Genomic DNA, 16251 nt, shown 5'->3' on the forward strand with positions numbered 1-16251 from the left:
TATAATAATTAACTTTAATTAAAAAACACCTTTATTATTTTGATAAAAACTATATAGTTGTTATACACGATATACTGCTAAGTTCATATTTTTTAAGTCTTATTCGTTTTTAACCATATATAAGTAATTTAAAAAAGAGTACAGTAATTTGTACATTGTAATATTCTTAACATAAATTTTTATAAGTATTTATAACATTTCTAAACAGGTAAACATTTATACTTTTTAAGATAACTCAGTTTTTGGAAAAACTGCTAGATACCATGTATAAATAAGCATCTTAGTATTTATTTATTGACAGTTTGAATATCAGTTTCGGGTTTTTCCCGTCCCTGAATATGGCTGTTTACCTGTTTCATCAGCTCGTCAATGGAAAGCCCCTTGTTGCCTGGCAACTTGCTGCCGTTGCTGGGGCTGAACTTCTGCGGACCCTCGGACCCCGCAAAACTTTGTTGCTGCTGGGTCCGCTGGGTATGGTTGTAGGCGGCGGCCACAAAGGGGGCAATGTTGAAGGGGAGTTTCCCTCCGTTAAAACTCAAAGCCCTCATGTGGTGGAACCTTTCGGCGGGAAAGTTGTTGGGGAATCCCTTGCTGATGTGATGGGAATTCCGCTGAATGGCGGCGTGCATGGAGGCTATTTGCTGCTGGGCCACCAGCGCGTAGTTCTGATTGAAGTTTGATTGGCCGAACAACTGACCAATTGAAAGGGGATTACCCTGAATCGGCATGTTGTAGTAGGGGTGAGTTGGATAATCTGAAGGGATATATGATATTAATAAATATTTAATAATATTACATACAAGTTTGTTAAATAATATAAAGACTTATATAGAGTAAAAAAGGATTGTAATTGTTATGAGTTAAATTTATTATCTTTTTTGACTTGAAATTTAACTAACTGTTTTTGGGTTTCACATGTGATGATTGTTTCTCTACTTTTCTGCTGATTTCCCTCTCAGTGTCAGGTGACACTTTTATTTTCAAGATTTTCGGGTGACTCACGTTTAGTCGCACCCCATTGCTAATCTTATTTTTCAAACTCAACATCTATAAAAATAAAGTGTTTAAATTAGTTGTGAAGAAAATAAATTGAACAAAAGTAGTTTTTAAACAATTTAAAAATTGTTTGAATGAAACCAACTAAAATTAACCTTCTTAATTGTGTCCATCACATTGCAGTTGTGATCCTGATAAATTTTTGCGAGATAATTCTTGTCGTATTCAGGGAAAAGCTTGTAAAGCATTGCGAAGTCTTGTGGCTCTCTGAATATTAATTTAATTAGGCTTAAAAAGTTAGAAAACCTTGAATTAAGCTGTCGCTAAAATTAACTGAAAATCAATGTATTGTTTTTTAAAATATTAAATTAAACAAAACTTACTGCTTGTTAAAATAATAATTTTAAAAGTTTATACCTATTTAGTGCATCCATGTGCTTTTTTGGCAAGTTTACATCGAATTTTAAAGTCTTTTGAACTTCATTGTTGTCAACATCTGAATTTTGAGATGGAGGTTTTGAACTTTCGTCATTAATGGAATTAGTTTTTTCGTTTCCTTAAATAAAATGTTTTAGGTTAAAACTTAAATCTAATGTACTCAAATATTAAATATTATAATATATAAATAAAAAAACTTTTTTGTAAACAAACTAACTTGTAATTAACTTTTAAACAATACATTAAAAAAAATATTTTAAACAAAAACAATAAAAGTAACGTAAAAATTTGTTTTTTATTATTTTCTCAAACCTGATTCGCTGCTGAACATCATAGCAATCGACGGCTTCGCTTCGAACTCGTCAACATTTTCCGGCTTCTCCGCGGGAACTTTCTCCGCCGAGCTTTCCGCGGGTGACTTTACTGAAGACGTCACCAACAAGCTTTCGGTAGGCGAGCTGCTTGCTGAACTGCTGTGGTTCAGGTACCTGTTGCTAGTGGCAACCTCGGGCAACGGGGGGTTAAAAGGGTTCTTGTTGGTGTTGTACATCAGCTGCAGCTCTCTCGCTTCGTTTTCTTCCTGCGCCTGCTGCCGTCTTAGTGCTACCTGAATATGACAACAAATATAAGTTTGTTAAGAACAACTGTATTATCCGTAATGTCTCAAAGTTTTTTTAAGTAGTTAAAAGCAATTAGAGCTATACAGTTATAATATTCACGCGATTTTTCTCCACTATAAATCTTTTAAACAATTGAAATCGTTTCTTTTTATTGCCTCAAATAATAACAAAAAAAAATTAAAACTTGCGCCGCCATGACCCTCTGCCTCTCTGCAATCAAGGTGCACTTTGCGCACATGCAGTCCTTCCACTTGCAGTATCTCTTGTGGCCCTTAAGAGGGGAAACCACCCCGTGGTTACGGCACCTGGCACATTTTGGGGCGCGCAGGTACTTATCTCCCAAGTTGGCAACCGTCGTCCGTAGCAACGCAGGATGGTGTTGATGATTTGGGGGTTCTCCCTGATTTGAGATCATCTGTCGGGTAGATTGAAGGTTGAATACAGAGGAGGTGGGAGTATGCATCAGTTGGTTTGAAAAATTCATATTATTTTAAATTGAAATGAAGAAAATTGTCTGAAAACATTTTGGTTTTGTTTCGGTTATATAATACAAAATACTAGAATGTATTAAACAAAGCATTTTAAGATTGTTATATACAAAACCTAGTCAGGCCTGGCGCCTGGGAAATTTGACAATAATTAATTGTTTAGAAATAAATGTTTATTTGCAATAGCTTTTTAGCTTCGGAAAGTCAGAAAACAAATTGAAAATTGAAATATAAAATTTATTCTACTGTAGGGTGCGGCGACCTTTGAGTATAAATACGGCGACCTTTAAATTTTCAGCTAACTTGTTTTCAACACTTGGTAAACGTCACAAAATCACCCTGTTGCCTGAGGTAATTTTAGCTAATTTAGAGGCTATTTTAAACATTTTTAAAACCTACCCAACGCAAACTGTATGGGAACCAATAAGTTCAACCTTTGTGTTTTTAGCTGATTTAATTTTACATGGGGCCAATTGTCGGGTGCACGACTATTCAAATTCGGACAATTCAAATTCCGACAATTCAAATTCTTAATAAAAAATTGAAACTGCTTAAAATAAAAAAGTAATGTATATTTGTCTAAAATAAAAAAATGCATATATAAATCATATAAATACCTACAGACCATTTTTTTCTTTTTGCAAAAAATTAAATACTTTTTGAGATATGGCTTTATTAAAGAAAAAATTAGTTATTTTATATAAAATTTAAAATATCTTGAAAAATATTTAAGATTTTTATAAAAAAATAAAGTGACTTTTAGATATTAATAAGATCTACATAAGCATTTTTTATGTTTTTTCAAATTTATATTACTTTTTTAGATATAGTCCTTTAAACATTTTTTTAAGAATTTGAATTGTCGGAATTTGAGTTGTCCGAATTTGAATTGTCATGTAACCCCAATTGTCACAGAAACACATTGCGCATAATTAGACAAAAAATATTTTTTATAGAAGTGTATCTTTATTTTATGTAGTTCTTAATTGTTTTTGAAAGTTTTTTTGAAAGTCAAGAAGCGACTCTACAAAACTTTCTCTAGATCGTTTTGAAATGTGCACAATGTGAAAAGTGGTAATTGGCCACATGTAAAAAAAAATCAGCTAAAAACTTTAAGGTCGAATGTTTTAGGTCTCATACAGTTTGCATTGGAAAAAATTTCAGAAAATATAAAAAAATATCTAAAAAAAAAATTGTTCAGATAAAATTTTGCACAGGGTGACTAATTGGTATTTGCCAAATGTAAAAAAATAAGCTGAAAACTTAAAGTTTGCCGTAACTATAGGCACCCTATTCAACAACTACCCTACTAGTACACACTTGTATTTTTGTCAAAATCTAAAACTTTCCTCTAAAACTAATACCTTTTAAATGAAAGTTAAATTATATTTAGATAAGCATCTAAACAAATGTTACCTTTAAAATAAACGAAACACTGTAAAAAATCAATGTGCAAACTAAGTTTTATAACTGTTACCACAAATCTATAAAGTTTAATTTTATTTTGAAAGCAAGTCAATACTAATACTTACATCGGGCTTTTAGAATCAGACACATATAAGCATTTCTACTGAATGATAAGATGTATTTCTTTTCTTAATCTCTCTCTCATAATTGTATTTCTTCTTTCGCGAAAACTTCGGAGCTGTGTAGCACTACTTGTGATAAAACATTTTAATTTGCATTTTTTACTTTCATTACACTTGAAGAAAATTTCTCAAATATCTACCACCAATTTTAATCAAAGATTTATAAGTACTTTAGTTTTATTTTTGTACTAATTTTGTTTTTAAGTGATATTATGAATGATTTGTGAGTTTATTGAAAGTCTACAATTTTATTTTAATAAACTGTTGAGTTATCTTAAAAAAAATTTAAGTTGATAATAATTATGGTTACCTGATTTTGTAAGTAGTAATTATAACACTAAAAACCAAACTATACATAAATACGCCTTTCTATATTAATCAGAAATATTAAAAGCGTTTATCCTTTTTGCTTTCATAAGTACGGTTAAAACATTATTTAAAGTTGTTTAATATTTGTAATGTTTTATAAATAAATGTATTTTAGTTGTTTTTTAACTTTATGAAACCTTTTTCAGAATTAGTTAAACTTTTTTTTTTAATGATTTCTCTAAACAAACACAGTATATCTAGCTGTATATGACCAACGTGTCAAATGTCGTATTTAAAAATAATTTATATTTTTTGTTAAAACAACTTATCTCTCTCAGTCTTAAAGTAAAAATAAAACATTTAAACCGGAATAGTTGTATGAAATCATTCAACCTAATTTTAAACATTTTTTTATATAAAAATACAAACTTTCTGATTTACAACAGAAAAAAATCCAGCCTACAGTATCTTTCATTATTATAAAGCAAGTAACAATAAGGTAGTATTTAAACAAAGATTAACAAATTAAACAAAGGGGCAGCACACAATGTAACGGAGGTAAATATAAGTTTGTAGGTGGTCCGGTCTAAAAGTTTAAACACTTAAAGCGAGTTTTCAGCTTTTAAATATTCAGTTATGCTCCATTTCAAATGAGGTTGAAAATCTTCCAAATAAAACTTTTCCGGCGTTTTGTAGGTAAAGCGGCGCTGTTGAAAAATTTTAATTGAGCGTTGTTACAATGAGGTAATACTTACAAATCTTATTAATACGTTTCAGTAAATTTGCATTGTTCTATTAAAGAAATATTTTTTAGTACAAGTTTAGTTCAAGTAACTGTGTTTTTAGTTTACAACTTTGTTGCAAGCATAAAAACTATTTATAAACCTTAACCGCTAAAATAAACATTAATTTTAAAATTTATACAAGGTGTTATGAACAAAAGCTTTTTTTTGAATTTTCTTTACCGTTAATTTTTTTGACAAGTAGTTTTAAGCTTTGTAAGTTTTTGTTTTAATTAAAAAAAAAACTTTAGAAACTATGTTTTGTTAACGTTTTTATATGCTTTAACAACCATTTTTTTATAATTATCATTTAGTCAGTTTTCACAACTTATAATCAAATTAAGGTTAAACGTTTATTTCAAATTCAATACTAAGTTACTAGTTTTAATTATCATGTAACAGCTAAACAATTATTAATAATCAAAAAATTTGTACAGCATTACAATAGTCAAGTATATACATATAAGTAACTAATTAAAAAAGTCTCATTTTTTCTTATTTTTAATGAATAAGATCATATTTAACGAAAAATAACACAATAACATAATTTAATGGTTTATTACGTAATAATGAGAAAGGGGCGGAAACGCAACTGAATTGTTTTGTTTATTTTGATTTTGATCTCAAATTTCAGCACCGTTATGGGTAAGAGCGATTCTGTTCGCATAAGACGACAATTTGTGCACGCGTATAGAGTTACGCAGATGTGAATTGAAATAGTTCGACTTAATTGTTACTTTGCTAATTTCTCTATCTTATTATGAAGGATTTATCTACAAACTAGCTTAGTGCGTACGTACTACCAGAAAGAAATATTTTTTCTTTATTTTTTATTTTTTTATGATTTTTTTAATCGATTTAACCTTTTAAATTGAAAACAAAAGACCATTATTTAAAAGGTTATTTAGGTCTGAAAAAAACAAATAAACTTTTGATCCTCTTTTTAAATACAACTCAGATTAGAATAGTATTTAAATTACTAATATTTAGTACTTTAAAAAAGTTTACGTCTTATTTGCTTGAAAAGTTATAATTACCTTATTCAGAAATTTATTAAACGTGTCAACTCAAAACAAGTTAAACCTTCAAAGTTATATAAAATTATTACATACACTAAAAAACTAAAAAATGCTTTTGTTTAGTTTTAATAACTTTAAAGATAATTAAGTCACAAAGGCCAAAAAAAAAGGCTTACTATCCCGCTCGAATTAAAAAGCTTCTGTATTTTTATTGAGATACAGAGAAATGTAAAGAGAAGCAACATACATCTTTTGTCGTCGTGATTTGTGAAATTTTACTATTTGAAGTTAAAGAGTAAGACAATGATATTTAAAATCACTTAGAATTACAATTAAATCAACTAATTGACCGCAACTTTTGAGCAAATCAACAATTATTTTGTGCGACATAGTTTTTGCAAATGTGTTAGTTTTGTTAACAGCTGAAATAAAAAATATTAAGAACAATAAAGTCTACTTTTACGCAATTATATTCACACACTTTACTTTTTAAACTCAAAACGGCATCTATAAGACAAAAGAAATTACTGTATAGATCACATGTAAGACAGGTGTTAGTTACAACTAGAAATTGTTTGTAAATTTCATTTAGTTTTTAAATTTATTTCGTTTTGACTTCTTAATAATTTTTTTTTCTGTCAAAAACACTAAGTACTAAAAGTTAAAACTTTGTTTATTAGTTATTTTAATAATCTAGTTAATAGAATAACCTAATTAATACAATTTTAAGCACTTTATGTTTATTTTTCAAGGCTTATCAAACACTTCAGTCATTAATTAGCACATTGTAGTTATGACTTCAAAAACTGATAACTAATAGGAAAAAAAATCTATAAACGCGTATAAGATGTATAATAAAAGGCACATGTTTTTGTTAAAAAGTAATGACAATCTTCAAAAACTTTATCATATATATTTAGATCTTTTGTATTCTAGTTCTTCTGAGTAGAAGTATTTAATAAACTTACTTGTGTAAAAGTTTATGTAAAGTATAAACTAGGATATGCTAAACCATAATCCAAGAATGCTAGTTTAAACATGCTTGTTTAATATACTTATGACTTTTGCTCAACAATTATTTTAAAAATGTTTTGAGAGTACAATACCGCACACTTGGTTATTTTAAATTTAGAAAACAAACTTTGGCTTTTTTCTTTAACTAATCAACTACATAACTTTGTTAACAAAAAATTGTTGTAACTTGCACTGTTATATTAGGGTAGTTGTCAAAATTGCACGAGGACACAAAATTGTACCATGATACTTTTGCACGGGTTGATTTTTTTAATTTTTTTTACTATTTTTTTTTTTACTAACACCGTTAATCCTAACCCTTACCCTCGGTCAGTGACTTTTTTTTTCCTTTTTTTCTTATTAGTCTATCTTTTAGTTTTTTTTCTGTTTTTTTTACTCTTGTGCAAAGCTGTAGCTCGTGCAAAATTGTCTGCGTGCAATTTTGTTCTGTCTTGCAAATTTGTCTTTGTGCAAAAGTACCTTCGTGCAATTGTGTCTTCGTGAAATTTTGACCCGTTCCTTTTATATTAAACTAAAAGCGATATCTGAGTTGTTCAGTTTAAAAATAGAGATTTTAAGTAGCTTATTGAAACTATATTTTTTATGATGTGACAGCGATATAATCCCGTCTTGATCATTTTGGTTTTCTAATTTTGACGACGCAATAAATTAAGTAACAAAGCCTTTTTTATATTTAGTGTTGTTTTTTTTAATTAAATACATTATAGGCTGAAATAACTTAAACGTAACGTTAAACTTAAATTATAATTCAATCAACAGTCACTTTAATCGAAAGTTATATTAGTATAACTTTTAATATTTCTTTACTTAATTAAAAAAAAAAGAAAACTGTTATACTCATTTTTGCAACTTTACAGGTTATAAAATATTATTTAAATCAGTAAACTAAACAACTAAAGTATATAGCTAAATATTTTATAGTATATTCCAATAAAAAAAAATCTTTAAAAAGTTTTTTTACTGAGATATATAAAAAAATAAGAATTCAATGGTTCATTACTGCAAAATTACATTTAAAAAAAACACAAGTTATCAAAATAAGAAAGTTTAAAAATCAACTAGCAATTGCAGGCTTGACCTTCTAACTGTTAACAGGTGTGCTTCATGGTCAAAATTGAGCATTAACGGAATGGTTCTGTTTAAACCAGCAATATTGATGGATTTTGACCCCTTTTGTCATAACAACTATTAATATGTCAGTTCGATGTACCGTGTGTGGGCCTGGGTGGTTTTTTGTAGTTTTAAGATGCAACATAAACAACTGTCACATGTTTCATTTTAAACGTCTTTTCTGGCCTTTTTTGCAAAGAACAACACGTGCTAGGTATTAGAGGTTTAAATTTTGACAGTCTTCAATTGGTCATCTCTCAAAACTGAAGTTTTTTCTTTGTTTGCTTTGAAATATTTTTAAATAGTTTTTCGAACAGTTCAAAGGTGAAGGTTATCAATTTTAATGTTGAAAATTGTGGTTTTATTAGCATATTTAGATTGGTATAATTAAAGGTCAGTCTGAATTGCATATATGTTGAGTTTTTAAACTTTTTTTATAGCTATTTTTTTAAAGTATACCCTTTTCTCTAACCCACCTTACTTATTTACATTAAAATGTAATCAAAGATATAAAGTTTTTAAAACTAAAACAAAAAAATAACATAAAAAAGATTTTTTTGCTGACTCAGCAGTTCTGCAAACCAGACAGATTGTCAAGTTTACTAGCAGTTTTAAAGTCAACAAAGTAAAATGCTTAAAACTAATATACTAATATAAGCATCACTTTTAAAGAAATTATAACTTATTTGTTTTCTGGAGACTGCTATACAAATACAGCTGAATAGAATACTCTACTAATTTCATTTTAAAACTATTTTGATTTATTTTTAAATATACTCAAGGAAAAACCAGAACTTTTAACAACTGTATTAAATTTGTAAACACTAAACATTTTTTAATTTAATTGTTATACTGTAAAAATTTGAATACAGCTCATTTAAATATTTGTTTGCTTTTTAAAGAAAATTATTCACAGGTAGTTCTTAATAAATTAAGTAAAAGTTGTCTTACAGTGTACGATACTCTTATAAAATTAATTCTGTGAATTGTAAGGATATAAAGCATAAATAAAAATAAAAAAAAAGCGTGGTTTTTATAAAAAAACGTTAAATTGTAGATAACTAAACTTCTTATTTATACATGATTCTTAATTTATTCAAGTTACCGTAATTTTATATCTTATATCAAAAACTGTAAAACCTTTTTTGTCATAAAAAAAAAGAAAGATTACGATGCTTAAGCGTTTTTTTATAACAAATTAACATAATAATATTAAATAAAAACTTACATTAAAAATCACAAAAACGTCCAAATAGTTTAAATATGTAAGAATTTATCAGAATAAATACGTTGGAAAAATAAACATTTTCCTCTCACGAGCAGTAAGTGAGCACGGAAGTCTGGTTTCCGCGGATGAGCACGACGGGAGGCAGGTCTTTGGTGATCTCGTCCAGCCACGCCAGGTACAAAGAAGAGCTGACGTCTTTGAACAGCGGGAGCGTGACGAAGATCAGCGCCGCTTCCTTCGACTTCTCCTGGAGCAGCTCCTGCAGCCTGACGAAGCTGAGAGTTTTCTCCTTTTTCCTATCGTACTCCTCGTTTGATATCTGGTGTTCATTTTTATTTAGTTAAATTAAATGTGCTTGTTCAAGTTAAATTTCATATTCCTTATACAGAACAAAATTCAATACAGAGTTCATTTTTAAAGAGAATAACTTTTTGTTTTGTTAGGCATTATTACAGCTAACCTTCCGACGAGCTATTAGACAAACTATCGACGAGCTGAATGAATCAGCCCCAAAATTTTTTATATTTTTCTAAAAACATCAGTTATACTTGTTTTTATAAACAACTTGCAACCTGCCACGGTTCCGCATCAGCTCGGTCCGTTCTGAACCTGCTCACTTTGTCTTCGAACTTTCTCACGCTCGCCTCGCTCGGCCTGCTCTGCCTCACGTCATCGATGACCTGCACGTCCTCGCAATCGATCCGAAACTTGCTGATCATCCTCGCCATGTTGACGTCCGATCGACTGTCCGACTGTGACGTCATAGTTTGTTTTTATAATTATTTTAAAGTAAATCTTTGAAAGACAAACATTGTTACATTTGTTTAGAATTAATACATTTTCTTAATAAATTAGTGAATACAAAAAGTATATTATATTTTAATGTTGATCCAAAAAAAGTTAGAGTAAACTAACTTTACAAAGCTTGAACAAAAGTTGACAACCTTTGACCGCACACAGCACTAGTCAAAATCTTTGAACAAATGAAATAAACTCAAGCTTGTACCTTCATAGTGAAGACTCTCAACTTGCAGCCGCTCCACTGCTGCCTGCTCGCGATTATTTGTGGCAGCAGAACGGTCAGCCCCCCGTCCTCCGTCAGCCACCAAACATCAATGCATTTGTCTCGATGATCTCCTTGCAGTTGGGTGAGGGCGGATACGATCGAGTCTTTCTTCTTTTTCAGCTCCTCAGCTTCGTTGGGGTTCATCCTGACTTGCTCCAACGATCTGAAGCTCGCCTGGGCAAATTTCTTATTAATTTTTTAGCAGCAGAGGTTTTTAGACTACTAAAACCTTTAAAAGTAGTACGCGAAAGTTTAATGCAAAAAATATCTATCTAAAAACTAAATATAGTTCAAATTTTTGTTTTTATAAGTTATAATTATTGTGCTAAATGGTAATTTGATTTCAATGTTTTTACCAGGGGCGTGTCTAGAATTTTTTCAAGAGGGTTGTACTTTTTTTCTGTTAAATAATAAAATATTTTCTGTAGTAGCTTATGTTGTAACAACTAGAAAATTTAACAATTGTCTACTGCATAACTGTCTAAAATTTCTACGGTATATAATAATGATCAAACTTTAAACAGATTAAAAATGCCAGTATAACAAACTGCAATGTCCTATAAGTAATCCGGATATTTAACATTTAGTAAGATAATTTAGATATAAACCTAAGTCCTGTTATTATTGTCAGTTTAAAAATTTTGCCTTACATTGTAAAGCATTGTAATACATTGTATAACAAAAATTTTTATACATAAGAAACTAAAAACAAAGTACTAATCAAAATTAGTAATCAAGTTGTCTTAATAACAGAAAACAATACTCAATACTATGTAAATGAATTACTTAGTAAAACAATTCCAGTAAAAACGACTTAGTGAAAAATCAAATGTTTATCCATAAATTAATTATATCATTGATTACAAACTAGTAGCAGACATGAATATTTGTTTTACAACTTAATCCAAAACAACTACGGTTTTTCTGATGTTGTAAAACTAAAAACAAGATGGAATTATGTCAAAAGTTTCCTTTCATTCAAAAATAGTTTTATAAACAATTTTGTTTAGCTAATTTTGACTGAAAATTTTTCGTTTGGCTGAAAATTGAAATATGTGCTTCGTTGGTAGTTATTGAACTATTATATAGTAAATATTTTTTTTTCTATAAAAAACTTGGAGACCTACGTCATTATTGACGTTGTTCTTTGAAAAGATATAAACTTAATTTTAATTTTTATAAAAGTTACATAAGGTATGTGTTTTTCGCAAACTATTTTAAAAGTTTATACCAGTTTGCTTTTCCTGGGTGGCACAGAAAACATTAAACCAGTCAAAACGCGCTCCTGTTTTTGACCATCTAAGTTTTTCATTGACTTTTTTTAGTAACTTAATGTTTTATACATGAAGTTTTCATACAAACTGAAAAAGAGAATTGCCTGCTACTAATTTTAACTCATCACTACCTTACAAATAATAAATTTTGTTTTCAAAGTTGGTAAGTAACAGTTTATAATTTTTTTTTATTTTAAGCTCATTTACTAAAAACAAAAACAAAACCTTTTAGAGTCAAGTATAGCTTTAACCAGTAGCTGTCATTAGATATTAACGTTTGTATGTTTGCTCTACAAAAAACTTTCTTCCTTTTCAAAACAGAAAAACTAATTGTATAAATATTTTAATAGTTTACGAACATGTTTTGTACATATGATATTGAAAAAAATAAATTTGCTACAAAACTCCAAGATTGTTAAATATTATACCTATAAAAAAAACAAACAAACACCTAACCATTGATCCGTTCTCGCTTTCTTTCTGCTCGACGTCGAAGCTCAAGTTCACCACTTCCTCCGAAAACTCCGACACGTCCAGTCCCATGCCGATCCTCAGCACGCAAACTCCGAACTTCATGTCGAAAGCGGACTTGATCGTCTGCGTGTAGCCCCGCGCGTCCCTGCAACTTTCCCAGTCGTTCTTGAACCCCATCATGAGCACGTTGGTCCTCATCTTGCCGAGGCCCGCCGACTGCATAAGGCTCAGCGCGCCGACGTCGAGCCTTTGCGCGGTCACGCAGCAGTAGAAGCCCTTGTACTTTTCGTTGTTGAGAAAGTCCTGCTCGTTGCGGACCTCGGCGAACGAGTAGGTGTCGCTCACGTTGCCGCAAACCATCAGCGAGGTCTTCTTGGTCACCAGCGCCGCCAAGTGGCAGAGGGCCGGCCGGTGGCTCGGCTCGCCTGTGAGGACGAGCACCGACGGCCGGAAGTTCTTCACGTGCTCCTCGACGCGCCTCAGCTTGAGGCAGTACTTGAGCGCCTGCTTGTACGCGTACGCCTGCGCCGAGCTGCCCCAGTTCACCTTGGGCTTGGAAAACTCGACGTACTTGTAGATGGCGGCGACGCAGACGATGGTGACCAGCGCCGTGTACCAGCTGATGAGGAACATCATGGCGAAGCACATGGCCGACGCCAGCAAAGACACGTGCATGTTGTAGTACTTGTAGGAGGGCCGCCATCCGGGACTTTTGCACAGCGACGACGAGAAGCAGCTGAAGTTGATTAGCGTGTAGGAGGTGAGAAAAAAGTTGGTTGAAATCAGCGCGATCATATCAAGCTTTCCGATCAAAACGAACCCGAGCGAGATTAAGAAGGCCAATGCGTACGCTCTTCTCGGCTCGTTGTTCACCCCATAGCCTTTGGCGAAATAGTTGAAAACTGGGAATATTTCGTCCTTGCACACAGCTTGGAAAATTTTAGGCGCGCTCACCAGACTGATAAGCGACGACGAAAGAGTTGAGGAAAAAATTCCGGCCGTTATGATGTAATAAACCAAACTTATCCTGGCCATCGCCTGGTTGTCGTTGATCAGGCCATTAGGACACTTGTTTTTAACATAACCAGCTTCCTGATCTTCTGGAGGAGCAATTAATCTGCAACCTCCTTCCCTGTAAAAGTTCCAGCCAAGCGCGCACGCGGTTTCGTTGCAAAGCTTGGTTGAATTTTGGACGCCGACGAAATCTGTTTCGAGTCCGGTGGCGTCCCTAAGTTGAACCGCTCCCAGCATCAGCACCACTCCCGCGTACACGCTTGTGGTAATTGCGATCGCCAAGAATGTGCCTTTCGGAATAGCCTTTTGCGCGTCCTTCAGATCTCCCGAGATGTTGCAGCCCGCAAGGATGCCGGCCGCCGCGGGAAAATACAGCGCGAACATGGTCATAAAAGTTTCTTTCCTGTAAGAAGAACTCCAGTTTTCGACGAATATCCGGCCGCTGTAGCCGTGAAACCCTGTTTTCTGCTTCTCCCCGCCCCCGACTACGAACGTTCCGATCACAAAGTTCAGAATTGACACGATCATGAGCAGCAGAAGGACGAGCTGCGCTTTCGCCTCCCACGCCATTCCCAGCTGGGTGATTCCCAAACAAACCACGAGAGTGATCGCTCCGATGATCCTCACGTCCCAGACCCCTTCCTCGTCGCAAACGATGCACGACCCTCCCTCCCTCATCAGGTCCCTCACCGTTTCCGAGAAGCCCACGACGAACAGCGCCACCGCTATGGCGTTTGCCAGGCTGAATATTATGCCGATGGCCCCGCCGAACTCCGGCCCCAGCGTCCTTGAGATGAGGTAGTAGGCCCCGCCGCCTTTTATTATCCCGTTGGTGCATATTGCGGACATGGAAGTGGTAGTCAAGGTGGTTATCAGGGCGGACAACGCGATGATGACCACCGTTTGCAGGATCCCCGCCTCTCCCACTATGTAAGACAGCCTAAAGTTAAAAACTTTACGAAACTACCTTAACTTTAAAGAATTTTTTTAGCAAACTTAAATTAAGTTTTTATATTACAAATTAAAGGACCAAATAAAAGTGATGTTTTAAAGATTTTGTTTTTTTACTGTCGCACCACTCAACTTTAATTATTTTTGCAAACAAAGTAATTTTTGTAACGCACTAACTTAAATAAAAACTGTCGTATGTATTGTTGCAACCAACCTAATAAAGAGCATGACACCCCAAATGTTCAAGGTGCTCCTGATAAGTACTCCGATGATCCACCCGAACTTGACCGGGTTGCTACCGGCAACTGACTCCCTGTTTTTCCCGTCGTCAACCTGCCTCGAGTACCCGACCTGAGAGTCGATTGGCGGCCGCTCCCTCGGATTGGTCATCCTGTAGTATTCGGTCTTCGGTTGGACAAAGTCAGCAGTCATGCAGTTGGCCCGGAGGGTGGTGTCCCGGGAAGACACGGAGGAGGATACGGTCGTTACGGACGCGGTTGTCGTTGGTGCTCCGACCTGTGAAACGCTCGACTTGTGCTGGACTTCGTTCGAAGTAGTTGATGTTGACATTGTAAATTTTCATAAGTTATTATATAAACTTAATACACTTGTTAACTCAGTATTAAACGCACTTTTTAACTTTTATCGGCAGAGATTATAAGTGGCTATATTTTATAGCATATTACTGCAACGAGCGTATAACATAACTTTTAGCACATTTAGAAATTTCCTAAAAGCTATTATATTTGATTATGAAACAATTGAAAAAATAAATTAATGCAACGATTTAAAAATAATTTTATTTAGAGTTGATTGCAGAACCTCATAAACTACTTTCACAGTTTAAAAACTATGGTCTCGTTTGTAATTTAGAAAATGTTATTGCAGTTTATTTAGAAAAACTATCAGATTCAACTCTGAACTGAAATTAATTATAGTACTATTTTAATTTAAAAAGGCTTATTTTTAAAAATAAGATTTAAAATTATTTTTTAGTTTTGTCGTAAGTAACAAACACTTTAAAACTAGATTATCAATATATTATATTAATGATATGATATTGAACGACAATCAAAAAAGGCTCAAAATATTTAGTCCTAGGACCTGTTGCACGAAGAACTTTTTGGTTATCAGGTCGCACACCACAGATATCTTTTATCGTCTTGTCCAGGACATTAAATCTACTTTGACAATACATTCATTTCAAGTAATTACTATTTAGCTTTTAAAACTTTTTCTGTGTAAACTGACAGTGGTTTTTCTTTCTTCTTATATATTTGTATTTTAATGGATATCTAAGGTAGATAAGAGAAGTTAAAAAAAAATCTAAAAACAGTAAAACTTCAAGAAAGCTTAAACAATAAACACGACTGAACAAAAATACGTATTTTGAATCATAATAATAATTATTGTATTTTTTAAACTATTTTTTGTTGGGTTTTTATAAAGTACAGCAACATAAAATTTAGATTAGAACAAAAACAATTTTTTGTAAAGAAAATTTATTAAGTAATTAAAACTTACGGTTTATTTTTGGTACTTTTTTGATACAAGTAGGTATAAAATTAATTAAACAAAATTATTTTTATATTATCTTGTAGTAAATTTAATCTATTATATAAAAGGCTAAGTAAAAGTATATCTCTATTTACTCTTTAAAAACAAATTGCAGAATTTTATATGTTTATTGCATATAAACAAAACTATCGATTTAAAAACTGATAATTAAACTGCAACTACAAACAAATATAATACACCAAGCAAAATAAATAAAGTGTAACTTCAATCAAATAGTAGCGTGGTTAACAAGTTTGCCATGCTACTTTAACATTTTTAAGCAACTTGTATTTGAAGTGTA

The 16251-nt window shown here is 32.3% G+C and overlaps 2 protein-coding genes across 2 annotated transcripts; both read right to left on the reverse strand.

Moving 5' to 3' along the window:
• Nucleotides 1–287: 287 nt before the first annotated feature.
• LOC145836475 (uncharacterized) lies at nt 288–2538 on the reverse strand. Its single transcript, XM_082944272.1, has 6 exons — nt 2239–2538; nt 1747–2041; nt 1414–1552; nt 1152–1263; nt 900–1047; nt 288–754 (listed from the first exon to the last, which is right to left on the reverse strand). Exons 1-6 carry the CDS (start codon nt 2536–2538, stop codon nt 288–290), a joined length of 1461 nt encoding a protein of 486 aa, XP_082800398.1.
• Nucleotides 2539–9699: 7161 nt separating this feature from the next.
• LOC145836476 (solute carrier family 12 member 2-like) lies at nt 9700–14963 on the reverse strand. The gene is made up of 5 exons (XM_082944273.1): nt 14608–14963; nt 12411–14382; nt 10621–10854; nt 10187–10366; nt 9700–9933 (listed from the first exon to the last, which is right to left on the reverse strand). Exons 1-5 carry the CDS (start codon nt 14961–14963, stop codon nt 9700–9702), a joined length of 2976 nt encoding a protein of 991 aa, XP_082800399.1.
• Between the last annotated feature and the right edge of the window lie 1288 nt (nt 14964–16251).

Source organism: Thalia democratica, chromosome 5 (genome assembly GCF_965202585.1).
Source record: "Thalia democratica chromosome 5, ktThaDemo2.hap1.1, whole genome shotgun sequence".
NCBI classification, from domain to species: Eukaryota; Metazoa; Chordata; class Thaliacea; order Salpida; family Salpidae; genus Thalia; species Thalia democratica.

Excerpts from the sequence above, each read along its gene's own strand:
- LOC145836475 (XM_082944272.1), bottom strand. The coding sequence starts at position 2,538 with ATGAATTTTTCAAACCAACTGATGCATACTCCCACCTCCTCTGTATTC. Across the intron at positions 1,553-1,746 it reads GATGTTCAGCAGCGAATCAG|GAAACGAAAAAACTAATTCC; the intron begins GTTTGAGAAAAT and ends ATTTTATTTAAG. Across the intron at positions 1,264-1,413 it reads CACATGGATGCACTAAATAG|AGAGCCACAAGACTTCGCAA; the intron begins GTATAAACTTTT and ends ATTAATATTCAG.
- LOC145836476 (XM_082944273.1), bottom strand. The coding sequence starts at position 14,963 with ATGTCAACATCAACTACTTCGAACGAAGTCCAGCACAAGTCGAGCGTT. Across the intron at positions 14,383-14,607 it reads GGTGTCATGCTCTTTATTAG|GCTGTCTTACATAGTGGGAG; the intron begins GTTGGTTGCAAC and ends TTTTAACTTTAG. Across the intron at positions 10,855-12,410 it reads AAAGCGAGAACGGATCAATG|GCGAGCTTCAGATCGTTGGA; the intron begins GTTAGGTGTTTG and ends AAATTTGCCCAG.